The sequence below is a fragment of the Mus pahari genome, chromosome 10 (genome assembly GCF_900095145.1).
Source record: "Mus pahari chromosome 10, PAHARI_EIJ_v1.1, whole genome shotgun sequence".
NCBI lineage: Eukaryota > Metazoa > Chordata > Mammalia > Rodentia > Muridae > Mus > Mus pahari.
In genome coordinates, this window is record NC_034599.1 from 78,096,240 (window position 1) to 78,112,711 (window position 16,472).

Below are 16,472 nucleotides of genomic sequence, written 5' to 3' on the forward strand. Positions count from 1 at the left end.
AAGGAAGGAAGGAAGGAAGGAAGGCTGAGTAGGAAGGGAGGGAACCAGGGGATAGAATTCAGACAGCTGAGGTCAAACTCTAAGTGGAGAAGAGCTGAGAGAACTCAGTGTGAGGTACCCTGTTCTTACGAGATGGAGAGTGTCAAGCATTGTGCTCTAATCGTCAAAATATAGTGCCTGAATTGGTGTAGTATCAGTTAGGTAGCACAAGAAAATAATCTCTACTTCCAGGTTGTTTTTGTTTGTTTGTTTGTTTGTTTGTTTTCACATGGGGTAATGGCATGGCACATACAGAACAAATCTGTAAATGAAGATTTTTCTTTTCTTTTCTTTTCTTTTTTTTAAAGCAGTTCACCTTATCTTTTATTTGAAAAAGACTGCAGTTTAGCTGTGTCCAATATATGCATGATAAACTAGAGAAGAAGCTAAGCCAGCAACACTGCTGCGTCCCAGGACATTACATTTTGTGCATTTGTTAGGACAATCCTTCTACATTGTCAGACAAATACAGTCTCACGAATGCCAGGCCATCTCTGCCTGTCACCATCTACCTCACCTCTCCTGCCTAGGGCTCATGAACATGATCACCTCAGAAATGGGAGGACCTGAAACAGACAGACGCCAGCCTGGCAAGCAGCGTGTGGCCTTCTGAAGTCCACAGAAACAAGCCAGTGGCTCTGTGATCCGTGGCTTTTATCTCAAGCTGGTGAACCCAGGGACACAAGTAAGCCACCTTGCCACCAAGTGCTGTGTATGATTTCTTTCTTTCTGTTCTTCAGGAGACAGAGCCGGGGGGGGGGGGGAATCACTGAAATCCCTAAAAGTCTCCTGCAACTGGCTTAGGACTCCTTTGGACGACACTGTGGCTCCCTGTCCCTTTCTAAGTAGGGAGCCCTCAGCCACAGACAACAGAACGAACTCACAAGAGCTGTGGTGCTGGCGGAGCCCACGTTTCAAGATGTGAATATCAGTATCTGTTCTAAACCATGTTCAGATGCCTGGAATGTGGTATGGACAAATGAATGAATCTATAATGCTGAAAGGTGAAACTAGCAGCCAGCCAGGGCCCGTCAGGGGACAGATACAAGAAGAGCACAGGGATGGGGTGGGGGCGGGGCAGCTACAGCTCTCGACTATACTTTATATATAGGAGTTTATAGTCAAGTATTTGAACGTGCAAATGTTTAATAAACTCTCTATTTTCTATTCAAGACATTTTCATGGAAGAAGTTTAACACAAAGAAGGCGCAACCCTGCTCTCCCTGGGCGTCAGCAGCAAGCCATGTTGACTGTTCTTTGATGATTCAGAAATTATCAAAGCTATTAGGGAAGGCTGTCATTTAGGCACTTAAAGTCATATTCCATAAACTCATTATAAGAACTGAGTGATTGAAGTATAGGACTCCAAGAGCCTCCTCAGAATTATTTAGAATATGTTGCATGTCTGAAAGCAGACTGAACTACTACTACTACTACTAATGCTACCATAAAAACCTATATCTCAGCACTCTGTATGCAGAGGACAGTGGGTAGTGAGTTCATGGCCAGCCTGAACTACATAGCAAGACTGTCTCAAAAATAAACAAATGAATACATACAAAAATAATAGACTTTGAACCGGAAGCTCTGAGCCTAAGAGCCAGCCCCATTGCTTCTCTATGTAAGAAGTAGGCACCCGGAAATCAATTAAGGCAGAAACAAATCAACGACGGACAGTCACTTTTCCCACAGCTGTAGTGTATTTATTGTGCTGAAATCGGAGAGCAGGGAGTGAAGGGGTCTGGGGAGCCAGTACAGAATGTTCGCAAAGATTTCCACATCTCTAGTCATTACACACTGGCAAGAAACAAGGTGTTGCCCCTCTTAGACAGCACTATTGCCTGTGCTGCTAGTTTCCGTAAGGTTCATGACTGCATGCCTTTGGGGGGGGGGGAAGGAATCTCAACGCACAATAAATACTTTATAATTTACAAAATGTTCTGAAAGTCTGTACAAACAGCAGACATCCCACACATGCAGATTTGACAAGTTGGAAGATTTAGAAATATTCATGCTAATGTGTGTCACATTTTCTCTTTCCATATGATCTCTCTGTGACGCCCATAACAAATTAATCTGTGTAAAAAAAAAAAAAAATGTGGAACATCGTCTCTTCTGCAGTCTTCCGGTCGCCGTTTCAATGACGTGAGATACATATTTTGTAAACACCACATTGGACTCGAGAGATCTTACTTGGTCTCAGTTTTTCTCATCTTGTATTAATAAGTAACACCTTGTAGCGGCAAGCACTGAATTTTGCAATCATTAGCACCAAGGAGTCAAGATATTGCACCAAAATGCGTTTACACTTCTTTTCTAGTTAACAAGGAAGTTTTTTTTTTTTTTTGCAACATAGTCACAAGGGGACATAAGCATTGCTCAGAATTAGACACACTGAAAGAGCTGGATAACATCACAGAAATGTTTGGTTGAGCTATTTGTAAATAAAATAAAATAAAAAGTAAATTGGAAAGTTAAAATTAAAATTTACATTAGAGGACTCCTTGATTTTTTTTTAAGTAAAATTAATTTCATTTTAAATGTTCTTTCCAACAGAAGAGGTAGGTGTATGTCCACGTACGAAAAAAAATCAGGAATAGCCACAAATCAAAACAAGGAAAGCCCTGATTTAAAAAAAAAAAAAAAAAAAAAATCAATCCACCCTCGGAGTGCTAAGAGCATGTAAATGTGACTACCTTAGATGGTACTAACAAAGACATGATTTCTTTCATGTTTCAATCGTACAATAATCTTAATTCTCATAATTCATTTCTGCTAATAATAGGAGTATTCAAAGGCTACCTTCCTCATTACAAAAAAATAGAGAGAGAGATATATTGTTTCCCACAGTGATTTGTGCCATAAGTCATGGTGGCCTTTGGATCACAAGACAGGATTTTACTGTTATTCTTTCTTATCTTCACCAACACCATCATCAACATCATCATCATCAACATCATCATCATCAACAACAACATCATCATCAACATCGTCCTCATCAGGCCTCTAAGATTCTACAGAGATTTTGCAGAGCTTTCAAATTTAATTACATCCCAAAAGGAATATTCTGACTAGAAGTGGAAAGGTTTGACCACAAGGGTCAGTAAATGGGTCCAAATTCAAATGTCAGGTAACTGATTTGCAACCAATAGGAAACTAGTGATTTAGAAAAAAAAATTTTTTTTTTCATAAAATTATGTTTCTGTGATCATCTAAAGTTCAGACTGAGGAAAGAGTAAATGGAAGATAGGAGAAATTTCCACCCATTGCACAGGTGGATGTGAACAGGAGGAGAGGCTCCAAGGTCACATTGGGATTGCTTTGGTCTGGACAACCTGAAGGCTAATTAAAAAAAAAAAAAAAACCGTTTAAAATAAAAAACTTCATAAATAAAACATCTGGGTACCATATATTGAAAGGTTTACTCAGTCTGAAGGGCAAAAACCCTATCTGCCTTTCTCCCCACCCCAGACCCTCTGCTTCTGTTGCCCCTGAACTTTTTTAAATGACACAGGAGTTTCCTCACTGTCTACCGGTTAAGGCCCAGTTCAATTTACTCTCCTTTTGGCTTCCCGTTTTTCTGGGGTTTCCCGTTTTCTAACGCTTTCTCTGATTTATTCACGCCGTTCGCTGAGATACCATTCGTGGCCGCCTTTCCTGTTTTTGACTGCTTGGGCTCATTGTATGTCCGAGTGTAGAAATTGAGGAAGAGGAAGATGAAGCTGATGGCGTAGGCGATCAGAGCCCAGTGCATCCACTTGGGGAAGGGGCAGTCGGTGTAGAGAGACAGTGCTGTGTGCCCGATGGTCACGTGGAACTGGACCTGAGAAACAGAAGCAGGGAACATTTCACGAAAGCAGAAAGAGACTTCTAACAGCCAGCGAGCGGCATCACGGTCTCCTACAGGACTGCCGTGGGGCGAGCTATGCTCTACTGTTTGAGGGTCTCTGCTTCTCTCTCCCCCTGAGATCACAGTTCAGATGCCACCTGCTCAGCAAAGGCATTCTAGTGATTGCCACAGACCCATTGCCCATCATGGGGCCTTCGTGGTTGGTTTGTAAATTGGTGTGATGGCTATCTAAAGCGGACTCCTGAATCTGCTGCATCCTCTACTGTGGTTTCCCGAGGCAGGGCTGTGCCTTGCTCACCGGCCATTCCGGAGTCCCACGCACAGAATTTGGACATTTGAATACTCGCTAAAGGGCATCCAAAGAGAGGAAGCCAATGGCGGGCAAAAGATGAAGCAATGATATTTGTAGGGTCTTTTTCTTCTTCCTTTTTTTTTTTTTCCTACTTAGGCTGTCACCAAGCAGCTACATTCAATATAGGCTTTTTTAAATTACATCTTTAGACAGGAACACAAAATAATCGGGGTTCACTGATATTCTCATCCATGCATATCACTGTAATTGGCTCAGCCCTGCCATGCCCACTGGTCTCCCTCTCCCCACCCCAATAATACTCTTCCTGCTCTCACACCAAATAAAGACATTCACCCTAAAAATGGATCTAAGCTTATCAAGCCAGCTCACTATCTTTCTCCTGCAGGTAAGGGATGGATGGGCAAGTTTATCTGAATAAACACCATTCTTTAAAAACTTATATTCCAATTAAAATCAATAAATGCAAAAAAGAATCACCTTCAATTTTATGATTTCTGGAGAAGAGAAAATTCAAAACATAGAAATGTTCGAAGAATAAACTTCAATTATTGTGTACTAGTCACTGGATGGTCTCAGGATAGAATTAAAAATTCTGTCCCATTACCGAGGGTGAACTTCTGTAAAGCTGTTATATTATTTAAGTGTTTGGAGAAAGTCTGACTCAGAAATTCAAGTTCAGCACCCTGTTAACGGTCAACCATAGTTTCTCTGAGAAAGATAGCATTATCCATATATTTATTTCATTAAATATTAAGATAATTTGTTCTACACACTTCAGTTTATATTAACGTTTATAATTCCCATGGCAAAAAGCCAAATTTTCAGAACTTGTAATTTCACAATGGCTCTTAGAACCTGTACCACTGAAAGAGGGTGTGTTGAGTATAGGGTGTAGTTGAGTATGATGTAGCTCACAGACAGCCTAGGGGCAAACCCTGACGAAAGAGACTAAATACTGTAGAGGATTTGGGTCACCTCTTCATGTACTTGGGACCATCTAGCTCTTGGTGTGAGGAATAAGTTCTACAAACTCTACCATGAGCTTCCACAGCGCCAGAAGATGTTTCTTCGAGCTTTTCTTTACGAGTGAACCCTTCACACCCAGCATTCCCCAAAGGCTGTGGTTCCTGTTTGGTTGGGCAACTATGAGGCAACTCAAAGCAGAGATGGATATTTCCAAATGCAGATCCCACTGATAAAAATCATGCGTGCACTATGATTAAAGCATATTAGAATATGTTCTGAAGCCTAGAAATTAGGGACCAGCCTGGATTTGCATTTTTAGTTTGATTACAGGCCACACCCAAGCTCTGTACAGTGCTTTGATGAAGGCACTGGGGTGTAATGAGGAGCCCTACAAGGAGGAGCTCCTGAGAACGGTCTGCCTGGAACACTGGGAGTTCAAATCCTTGGCTCTGCTGTTCAAGCACCGCATGGTTCAGAACTAGAAAGAGTGCTCCTTCTTATACTCAATCCCTTCCCCCACCCTTCCCCTTCCTTGGCTTTGTCCTTCCTTTGCTACATGTATGTGGTCTGTTCAGAAACAGCACACGGGAAAACTGGAAATGTAAGCAAGAACAAGAAAAGAGAATAAAATAGTAAGGTAGAAAAACAATAGTCACTCACTGAAAGCAGTTTTTTCTAGTCATATATGAGATACACTTTGTGGCACAGTTACATTTTAATCATTCTTCCCACAGCTAGTTTTACAGACTTTCTCTCAAAGGGACAGGTTGTGAATCCAGTCTTTAAGGGTTTTATAAAGCAAGTGGCCATGACCAGTCCACCCACAAGTGTTCAGTCTTGACACTGGTACCTTGCTTATAAAGTTGATTTCGTGACGGAAAACCACGTAAAACAACTGGGCACTTTACAAACAATACACTTCAAATATTTTAACTATTTTGATTTTTTTTTTTTTCTTGCCGACAACCGAAAATAACTATTGAAAACATTGAACTCACCAGCTGCAGCATGGTCAGGTATCGCTTCCACCAAAGATATTTCTGGATCCAGGGGCCAAACGCAGTCAGCCCATAGTAGGAGTACATGATCACGTGGATGAAAGAATTCATCTGGGCCCCGAAAAACGCTGTCAAGAAATACGAGGCAATCATAAGCAAATGGTTACGGGTCAATGAAGAAGCTGAGATTAAAAAGTGATCCTGCTATAAAAATGATGTGTACACTATGATTAAAGCATATTAGAATACTTTCTACATCGCTTCCTATTGAATTTACATCACATGCAACAGATTCTATTTTAGTCTCAACGAGAAGCCAAAGCTTCTGAAAGTAAGCTTGATTTTTTTTTTTTTACACAATTTAGGTTTGAGGGTTTCTTTAAAAAAATATTTATGAATAGAAATGTGTATTGCTAAAATGCAAAGGGTCTTTGAAGTGGTAAATTATTAAATGAGGAACTCCAACAAGCTCCAGCAAACAATGTAAAATGGCCACTGCCTCCTCCTTTGCCCTGTTTTAATGCAGAGGCTATGGAACTTCTAAGGGTTTCTGTGCATTACATTATCGCCTCTAGAGACACCAACATGCACACCAGGGGCAAAATAATCTTCATTTCTTAGCTTTCTACATGGTTTTAAACATGACAGCATTGCATACATGGAGCGGTCAATCCTTTTAGTTTCCACAGATCTCGTGATGCCCCACTCAGTTGAATTCAACAACATCCTTTCTCTTTAGAATATTAATTAAAGTGTGTATACAATAATGCATTTCGTCATGACATGAGCTGAGGGGTCAGTCACACATAGATTTACAAATTTTCTCTTAAACTCAGAGTTTCACTTTAACATTACTAGCAAATGCTAAATGTGGAATGTGTAGGTTGCCAACAGTCACATGGCACTACCCTGCATCCAGAGGAAAGGGCTGTTTCCAGCTCAGTCTGTGTATATCACCCTTAGTCTACAGCCACCCGAGAGACTGGAGCAAATCTCTGCCCAGCTGTGACTTCTGATCCTCTTTAGCACTAATGAGACTATGTAAAAGTTCATTTAAATGGGAAGCAATGAGGTCATACAAGGCCTGTATCATAGGAGGAGTAAGCTGAGGGCTTGGACTGAAAATGAGGTGTTCTATCTCAGTTTCTATCAGCTCAGAACTGCCAATCAGCACCCTTCTCCACTCAAAGAGGTATTGTTTTCTGGCCTTTTGGCTTAGTGGTTTATGCCCACCATGGGGGCAACTCTTTAAGTATCCAATTCTTCCCAGATTAAAAAGCTGAAGTTTGTAAGAAGAGAGATGAACACGAATGGAGATGATTAACCACGAAAGCAAGGTAAATCTACTCCTACACTCCCACCTCAAATACATGGGGGTTCAGACAGACAGGTGGGTCCCTCACCTTGGCCTCCAGCCACCCACTTGATTCCAATCCACCACAGAGTGAACATGGTGCAGTGATGGTACACGTGAAGGAAGGAGACCTGATTGTTTTTCTTCCTCAGGATAAAAAACACTGTGTCCAAATACTCAACTCCTTTCGATACAAAGTACCACCACAGGGCGCCGGCTATCTGTAAAAGGTAAGGAAAGGCACATTGTAAAAGAAAACCATGCCACAGTGTGGGTGGCTACTCAGGGTTGAAAAACGCCGAGCACAGCGCACAAAATGTACAAGGCATGCAATCGCCCACAAAATGTACAAGGCATGCAATCATTCTTCCACGAGGTAGACCTAACCGTGTACCCAGAAAACAAACAAACCCAAAGCTTTCTTTGCTCAGAGCCAGGCGGAGTCCTGCTGCTGAACACTGTCCCACTCACACTATGATGCTCTGCAGATTGTAGAGAAAGCGACGTATCTGTGGGTATTTTAGATGGTCCTATAGAGCCTAAGTTTACATAACAGCTAGTCTCTTAACATTTTTCTCCCACTTTCCTTTAACTATACAACAAGGTGTCTAATCAATGCAGCCTGTGTTAGTAAAAGTCTTTAAAACGATCAATTTAAAAACAACAAATATTTCCTAGGTCACAAATATAATCCTGTTTACACAAGTAAGTCTTTTCTCAGGCTCTAATTAAGACACCAGATGGTATGAAAAGATTATGTGACATACTGAGGGATTAAGGATCCAGGAAGAGGTGACCTCTGAATATGTTTTAAATCATTCTGCAAGGACCTGATTCTAACAATGACCAAAATATAACCTTTGTATAGATTTTCGATAATAATTGTGGCTAAAGATAAAGAATAAATCAGTGCACAACTGAAATGTATTTATAAACCTTTCGATGACAGAATATATTTTAAGGGCTGCAATCATTCCCAGGGCTTCATGGGAATCTGGAGTTCTTAATTCATTACTGTCAAGTCTAGAATCAGGCATCACGTAGAATAAGCGTTCCCTAACATTACAATTTTAAAACATAGAGGAAGAAAAAGAGAAAGGCCAGAAGCAAAATAAAGTCTGGTATTTATCGGCTGACAGGCATGTACACAGTCTGAGCAGTATTGTCATCTACCACAAAATTAGCTGAAAACTTGCTTGACATAGTTCAGTTTCCCCATAGTAAAACACTGTATTTAATGTCCATGGTTACGTTGCTATAAGATACAGTAACTATCCACTTTAGCACAATAGGAAGAAAGAGAGTCTTCTTTTTCCTCCATGTGAAACCTCTAAGCTAGCCAGGTCAAATATAATGCTTTCTCTGCTTAGTCTGTAAACTGTGCCAGTTGTCTGTGAATGGGAGACATCAAAACAAGGAGCAACATGTTGTGGTACGTGCAATGCACACAAGAAAAGAGTCTGAATAAAAAACGTTTATTTCAAGCCGGGCGTGGTGGCGTAAGCCTTTAATCCCAGCACTNGGGAGGCAGAGGCAGGNNGATTTCTGAGTTCGAGGCCAGCCTGGTCTACAAAGTGAGTTCCAGGACAGCCAGGGCTAAACAGAGAAACTCTGTCTCGAAAAACAAAAACAAAAACAAAAACAAAAACAAAAAAAAACGTTTATTTCACCATGTCACTCTTAAGACGGGTGAGGCGGGTAGAGGGAAGACCCTAAATGCAATCTGCTCAGTCACCAGAATGTATGTATTTATTTTTTAATCTTTGGTCCTGGGTGTGTTTTTCACAACAGCCCCTTTTTCTACTGCAAGAGTGCTGTTGAATTTGACAGAGTGGGATATCCATTCATGGAAGCGGGTGAAGTCTGAGTGTGTCAGCAGAGTGGATTCACAATCAGCAGGCCGGTAATGTTGAGGCTTTACCCTAATAATATGAACACACTGCCTTCCCCAGGGCTCTTCCTTAGTGTATTCCTGAAAGAAGGCTAAGGCCAGCCCTTCTCCTTCTCCCACCTTTAACAGGAAGCCAGCTCTCCACTGAGGAGATTCTTTGGCAATACAGTTATTATCTCCTATGAGTCTGAATGAAGCAACCTTGTTCAGTCTCTCAGCCACACCCCGGGCTTTACTTTCTTAACTGTTTCTTGACATTCTGACTACCTGCCTTCCTTCCATGCTGCGGCAGAACGGCAGCTCTTTGCAGGCAGAGACTTAATCTGTCGTTTTACTTCTATGGTCCAGGCCAGGCCCTGCCACTATATACATACAAATGCAGGCTCCACACACATGAGGTGGGCAAATTAAGTCAACGTGGCAAGCAACCTGGGTGACTGGGAAATGCTATGGACATTAAGTCTTAAGTACATTAGAACAATTTGGTTACATTCCCTACAATTGATGCTACATTATTTTTCCCAGTGGATACTATTACATATATATATAGCATTAATACATACACATATATAAAACAAATACATAGGACATACAAAACACACATATGTTATGCAAACTGCGTTTGTTGTATATAATCTGTATAGGAACCATAGACTTAAGAGTTCACTAAATACTTAACAATTTGCTTCTACTTAAGTTAAATGATAATTTTACTAATATAGGTGACTGGGAAAAATGGAGCATTATATTGTATTTTACAAACTTAATAAAGACCAATTTCATACTCCTGTGGGTTATCTTATGCCTTCCTAAGTATTATATAATTAAAATATTTTCTTCAAATAAGTTAGCTTTCTTTCTGAGTTTCTATTTTTGACACAAAAGTTTAAAAACAAAATTAAAGACACAGTCTCATGCAGTAGCTCTAACTGGCATGGATCTTGCTAAAGAACTGGGTTGGCCTTGAACTCACAGAAATCTGCCTGCCTCTTTATCCCCGGTACGAAGATTAAAGGCATGTACTACCATGCCTGGCAAAAATAAAAAATAACATCAAATATGGAATGACTGGTGTGTGTGTGTGTGTGTGTGTGTGTGTGTATTTGTGTGTGTGTGTGTGTGTGTATGTGTGTGTGTGTGTTTATCTTTTTGAGTCAGGGTTTCTCTGTGTAGCCTAGGCTGCCCTGGAACTCACTCTGTAGACCAGGCTGGCCTCAGTTTCAGAGAATTGCCTGTCTCTGCCTCCTAACTGCTGGGATTAAAGGTATAAACCACCGCCTCTCCACTTAAATGACCTATTTTTAAAGAACTGTATTGTACACTAGCAATTCAGTCAGGTTCATTCTTACAACACCCAATGAAACAGCACACTGGAGAGATAAAAACAGATTTTTCAATTATGTGTTTTAAAGGAAAGCAGAGCTTTCTCTTCCCCACTCAACACATGTCGCTCCCACACAACACTGTATTTTTTTTATGGCCTGAGAACCTGTAAAGTTAGACTGTTATCATCAACGGTTTTCCCTGGTTTACTCACCCTGACTTCATTAACGTCATTAGAATAATCCACTGACTGGCAAATATAGCTGTATCCTGCGTTGTATGATCCCATGAATAGCTGAAGACAAAAAGATTAACATTTGGAGTGAAGGTTTAGTAAACACAGCATTGAAAATAGTAGATTTGACTCACACTCTTTCCAAGTATTGTGAAAGCAGTTATTTTCTTTAAAAACATCTCACGTGCATTAAACATTTTAAAGTTATTTTCTTGTTCGTTTGTGGTGCTGAGGTTCAAGCTTGGTACTTCACATGCACAGGGCAAACGCTGTATGATTGCATTTGAGACAGGGTTTCTCATTTCCAGCCCTGAACTGACATGTAATGTTCTAAAATCCATTGTGTGATATCTTTACTATACTTTTAATAAAGACTATCTAAGAAGCAAGCATACTCTTTTTCAACAAGACATCACCTGATCAAATAGATAATATTTTTTCATTATTTAGATAATAGCTTATTAGTTTTATTAGTTCCTATAATTAAACTTGCATAGGCAAGACCTTACATATTTAGCATAATACATTATTGGAAAGATACATTTAATGTTTCTAAACTAGTATGGATGCAAGTTCTATTCCATCCAACTCAGTAAAAGAGAAATTTTTACAGCAGCTGTGCTTGCTAGTTTTTTGCCAACTTGATACAAATTAAGTCATTTGGGAAGAAGGAATGTCAATTCAGAAAATACCCCTACCAGAAAGCCCTGTGAGCAAGCATACAGATCACTTTATTGACTGATGGTTGGCATGGGAGGGTCTGCTCACTGTGGGCAGTTTGTCTCGAGTGCTGTAACAAAGCTGGCTGAGCAAGCTACCGGCGAGCAAGCCAGTAAGCAATGTTCCTCTGTGCCTTCTGCTTCTGTTCCTGCCTCCAGGTTCCTGCCTTGAGTTCCTACCCTGACTTCTCTTTGCCTGAATTGCTACCTGGGAGTGTAAGATGAGATAAACTGTTTGAACTGAGTCAAAAGCTGTCCTGCCTTTACTGATCTGTATCTTGATCGAAAGTGGTGTGTCACTATTAAACTAAGGTATTCAAATAAAGCAAATGAGAGTGGCTACAAAGTTGAGAGTCAATAGGTTAAGTTGTCTTTGGGAGGCTTTTTTTAAAGAAGAGTTCATGTACTCAATACCTCTGGTTAGCTATCAGCCCACACAGAATTTTACTAAGTCTCTTAGGAACAAATCCCTTAGACTTTAGCAACTTGAAAAGACTGTGCCAATTCCAGCCTCCAGGATTTCTTTCAAAATATCCTGGAGAATTTGCTGATGTCCAGAAAAGTGTGGTGATTAGCAGCCATACCTGTGTAACAGCTCCAGCACATAATACGGCAAATTACATAAGACATAATTCAATGTGAAACTCACACTTACAAGTGTTTTTGATCAGGTTGTCAGTCCTGAAACTGATGAAGAAGGGTTCTGGGTAGCTCCTGTGGCTCACTAAATGTTGAACATGTGCCAAACATCCTAGAAACACACCTTTCTCACCTCTAATGACAGCCTTCCTCACTTGGCATGCATGTTGCCATGCCAAAGCAGTTACTAGGAGTATAGAGAGAGCCACACTGTACTTGCTTCGGAGTCCTATCTAAACAGCTTCCACTCCGTGCAAGGCTGCAATGGTAGTTTCATTTTAAAATGATTTCCAACAACCCTGGGGAATTATTAGAGTGCCGTTAACAAACCTACCTCTCTGAAGATGAAAAGGTTAAGCAAAACCATGCCAAAATTATAGATTATGAGTACTAAGCGCATTTGGAACGGCTCGCGGTCTTTCATCCACTTTGGGCCCAGCCACACGAACAGGAGATAGAGCGTGCTTATGCTTATCGTTGGCCATGGAGACTGCATCAGCGGCCAGTCTGCTACGCGTTTATCTGCGGAGACAATCAAACATGCAATTTACTGAGCAATGCACGTTTTACAAAACAAAATTCTTTTAGGAATTAAAAATTCCTAAATTCCATAATTGGAGGAAGCACAGATCACTGTGCCCATGAAAACACACCGGTATATAAAACAAATACAGAAGCAGTTGAGTCCTGCAAGCATTGATGGAAAATCACTTCTTTACTTAATCACATGGTACGTTTTACAGAGAATTAAAGAAACAAAGACAAGAAATACACTAAATACATAGAAGATAACTTGAGTTGAAAGCGAAGTGAAGACCTCATAGCGTAAAAATAATTATTTCAAGGAAACACTAATTTTCTGCACGAAGCAAATGAGATTTAACAGGCAGTGTGGTACTGTGCTTTATATCCACACCTAGGCACAAATCAGACTGATGAGGTTCGAGGGAACGGAAACCAGGAGCTAGAATAGGTCTAGAAAGGGGAGTTACCATGCAATCACACTTGAGGAATTAAGTTAATCTCTTTACCATTTTAATTTCTCTAAATGGTAGCCATATTCAAGATGGGTTTGCTACTTTCCCATTGATAATGTGTTATCAATTTTATTATCTATGAAAAATCAGTTTTATGCTTAACTTAATTTATTCATATATGTGTAAATATACATAGAACAAGTAATTTCATTTAAAGTAAACTGATTGCCTACAATATTTAAATATGCAATCATCAATTCGTTTTATAATGCGATTATTTTTATTTATTTATTTATTTTTGGTTTTATGAGACAGGGTTTCTCTGTGTAGCCCTGGCTGTCCTGGAACTCACTCTGTAGACCTGGCTGTCCTCAAACTCAGAAATCTACCTGCCTCTGCCTCCCAAGTGCTGGGATTAAAGGCGTGCGCCACCTCAGCCTGGCTAATGTAATATTTTAAAACAAAAACATTGATTACATAAGAAATGATAATGAATTAATAGATTGAGAAAAATCTATTTTTATATAAAGTATATTAAGATTTAAACTTACATTTCTAATGTTAAACAGAATTTCATTTTTTATAATCAAATATCTACTTTATCTTTTATAATCAAATATCTACTATGACAATACAAAACACATTAGCATTCTATTTTCAGCATAGTTTATTTCTAAAATAAAGAAAAACGGTCTTTAGTCAGTTCCTAGAATCCATCCTTAATGAATGTAATGCATTGTTAATTACAGTAACCTCAATTAAAACGGACTTGTTTACTACAACTATATATGCAAAATTGTTCTGAATTAGATAACTAAATATTAGAATACTGTTTTAAAGCATACTAATCATGCTGGGGTGTGGCTCAGAGGTAAAGAAAGGATCTCCCTTTGTAGCTGTGTGTATATATACACATGCACACACATCTCTATAAATGCATAAACACACACTAATCTATTTCTATATACTGTCTGGTGAAAATAAGACACAAAATATTAAATTTCATTAAATAATCCTTCAAGTCAGGAAGTGCCATAATTACTACAGTTTCAATGAAATAACTTGACAAAAAGATGAGAGGGGTAGGGGAGCATTCAAGTAGGAGGACTGAGTTTGAGCCAATCTACTAAATTAAAAGCAATACCCTGCCTCAACAAAACAAAGAAAGGGACACTCTTCTCTAGGGTCTGGCTGGATACATATGCATAGTTCTCACCCCATATCAAAGAAACTTTTCTTTGCCAAAGACAGAGGCCATTGTAGAAAACCACAGCAGATAAAAATGTAGTTGTAGAGCCCAGTCCCAAAGTGCGTGTGTGTGTGTGTGTGTGTGTGTGTGTGTGTGTGTGTGTGTGTGTGTTTATTACCCAAGACTCAGGAATCATTGCAGAAGAAGGGAGCAGAAAGATCATAATAGTTGTGAAACGATGGCTCTTAGAAATGACAGAAGCTATACCCATGAAGTCTCACCAATATTGTGGCCTAAAGATGACCCGAACAAGGATGATACCCAGGGGCATAATAACATGGTGGGGGGGGGGGAGTTCATGAGGTCTGAATGCTACGCAAAGAACTAGAGATAACTAAGGATGCTGAGAGTGAGAGAAATAGCCTTCCCCAGGAAAGAACACAATTGGTTACCCAATATCAAATGGTCAGCGCTGAAAACATCCGTACAGGGAATATACACACACACATCGCTGCCGCCGCCACCACCACCACCACCACCACCACCACCACCACCACCACCACCACTACCAGTTAGGAAAAACAATATAATGGTGAATTTGAAGACAAAGAGAGGAGAGCACATGAGACAGTGTGGAGGGGGAAGGGGAAGAGAGAAATGATATAAGTCTATATAATGTTAAAAATATATTTGTAAAAAGGGGAAAGGAGATATCATTAATTTAAGAAGAACATACATGGGACCAGGAAATACTGCAATCAGATTTTATTTCATACTTTACAAAGGAAGTCTACTGTTTATGTAACTGTGATTATTCTGATCAAGTCAAATACCACCAGACTTCAACTAAAAAATAAGAGGCTTAAATCATGTTGACTTGTGCTGATATTTGTCAAAGGACACATGGCTGTCACAGTTGTTTGGGGTTTCAAAGACATGTTATCCTTCAATGATAATTATCTTCCTATAAACACAATGGTTCCCTGTCAGAAGCCACCACATAAAACACAGGATGCTCGTCAACTTAGGTCTTCCCTGAAGGAGACAAACTCCAGAAGCTTAAAGTCTTGCTCTAGGTCCCAGCAGAGTTGTTCTAGGGTCCTGTTCTCCACAAATGTTAGGGCAAAAACTGACCTACCTGATGGAGGTCAAGAGCCAATGCATTATTAATGGGTTAGTCAGCCTGGCACAGAGAGGAAAACGAACTCTGCTGTAAAGAGACCTTAATGTCTAAGATCCTGGATTCTGTATCCCCTTTTATCTCACCACACAAAAGATTCCTATTGACTTCAAAGACAGTTCTGAGCAGCAAAGTACAAAAAGAAAAAATTAGAAAAAACAGGGTCAGGGGCTGGAGAGAAGGCTCAGTCAATAAAATACTTGCCATCCAAGTGTGAGGACCTGAATCTGATCCCTAGACTTCATGGAGAACTGGGAGTGGTAATGCCCACTTATCATCCAAGTGCTGGAGAGGCAGAGACAGACGTACCCCTGGAGCTTGCTGGACAGCCAATCTAGTCCCATCCAAGAGGACCAGTCTCAAAAAATCGAGGTGTCAAGCATTTAAGACACCTAGTATCAACTTCTTGCCTACAACACACACACACACACACACACACACACACACACATATATGAATACATATACACACATTAGCTTATACAAACAGACAAATACAAAACAAAGAAAACCAGCCACGAAAACTAGCCAACAATTAAGAGTAAATAATGCATTTCTTCAATATTTTTGAGACAAAGGTAGGGGGTCTCACTCTGATATCCAGCCTGTACTTGAACATTTGAGTTCAGATTGACTCTTCTGCCTCCACCTCCCAAATAGTAGCTAGAACTCAGGGTGTCCCACTATGTCTAGCTTGCAGTGCTGGTAAACTGCCTCATTCTCTCGTTAAGCAATGGCACTTAAGAGGGCTATCAAGGACAGAGAGGGGAAATCACAAGCTGAAGGCTCTACACTATCAA

General features: G+C 40.1%; 1 protein-coding gene across 1 annotated transcript in view; it reads right to left on the reverse strand.

Moving 5' to 3' along the window:
* Window positions 1–1,730: 1,730 nt before the first annotated feature.
* Elovl4 (ELOVL fatty acid elongase 4) overlaps window positions 1,731–16,472 on the reverse strand; it is a 29,071-nt gene continuing 14,329 nt past the window's right edge. Inside the window, exons 2-6 of the mRNA XM_021207416.2 lie at window positions 12,662–12,849; window positions 10,949–11,029; window positions 7,570–7,741; window positions 6,167–6,294; window positions 1,731–3,862 (exon numbers count right to left, since the gene is read on the reverse strand). Coding sequence (XP_021063075.1) covers window positions 3,593–3,862; window positions 6,167–6,294; window positions 7,570–7,741; window positions 10,949–11,029; window positions 12,662–12,849 — 839 coding nt within the window. The 3' untranslated portion in view covers window positions 1,731–3,592. The remainder of the gene's footprint in view (window positions 3,863–6,166; window positions 6,295–7,569; window positions 7,742–10,948; window positions 11,030–12,661; window positions 12,850–16,472) is intronic.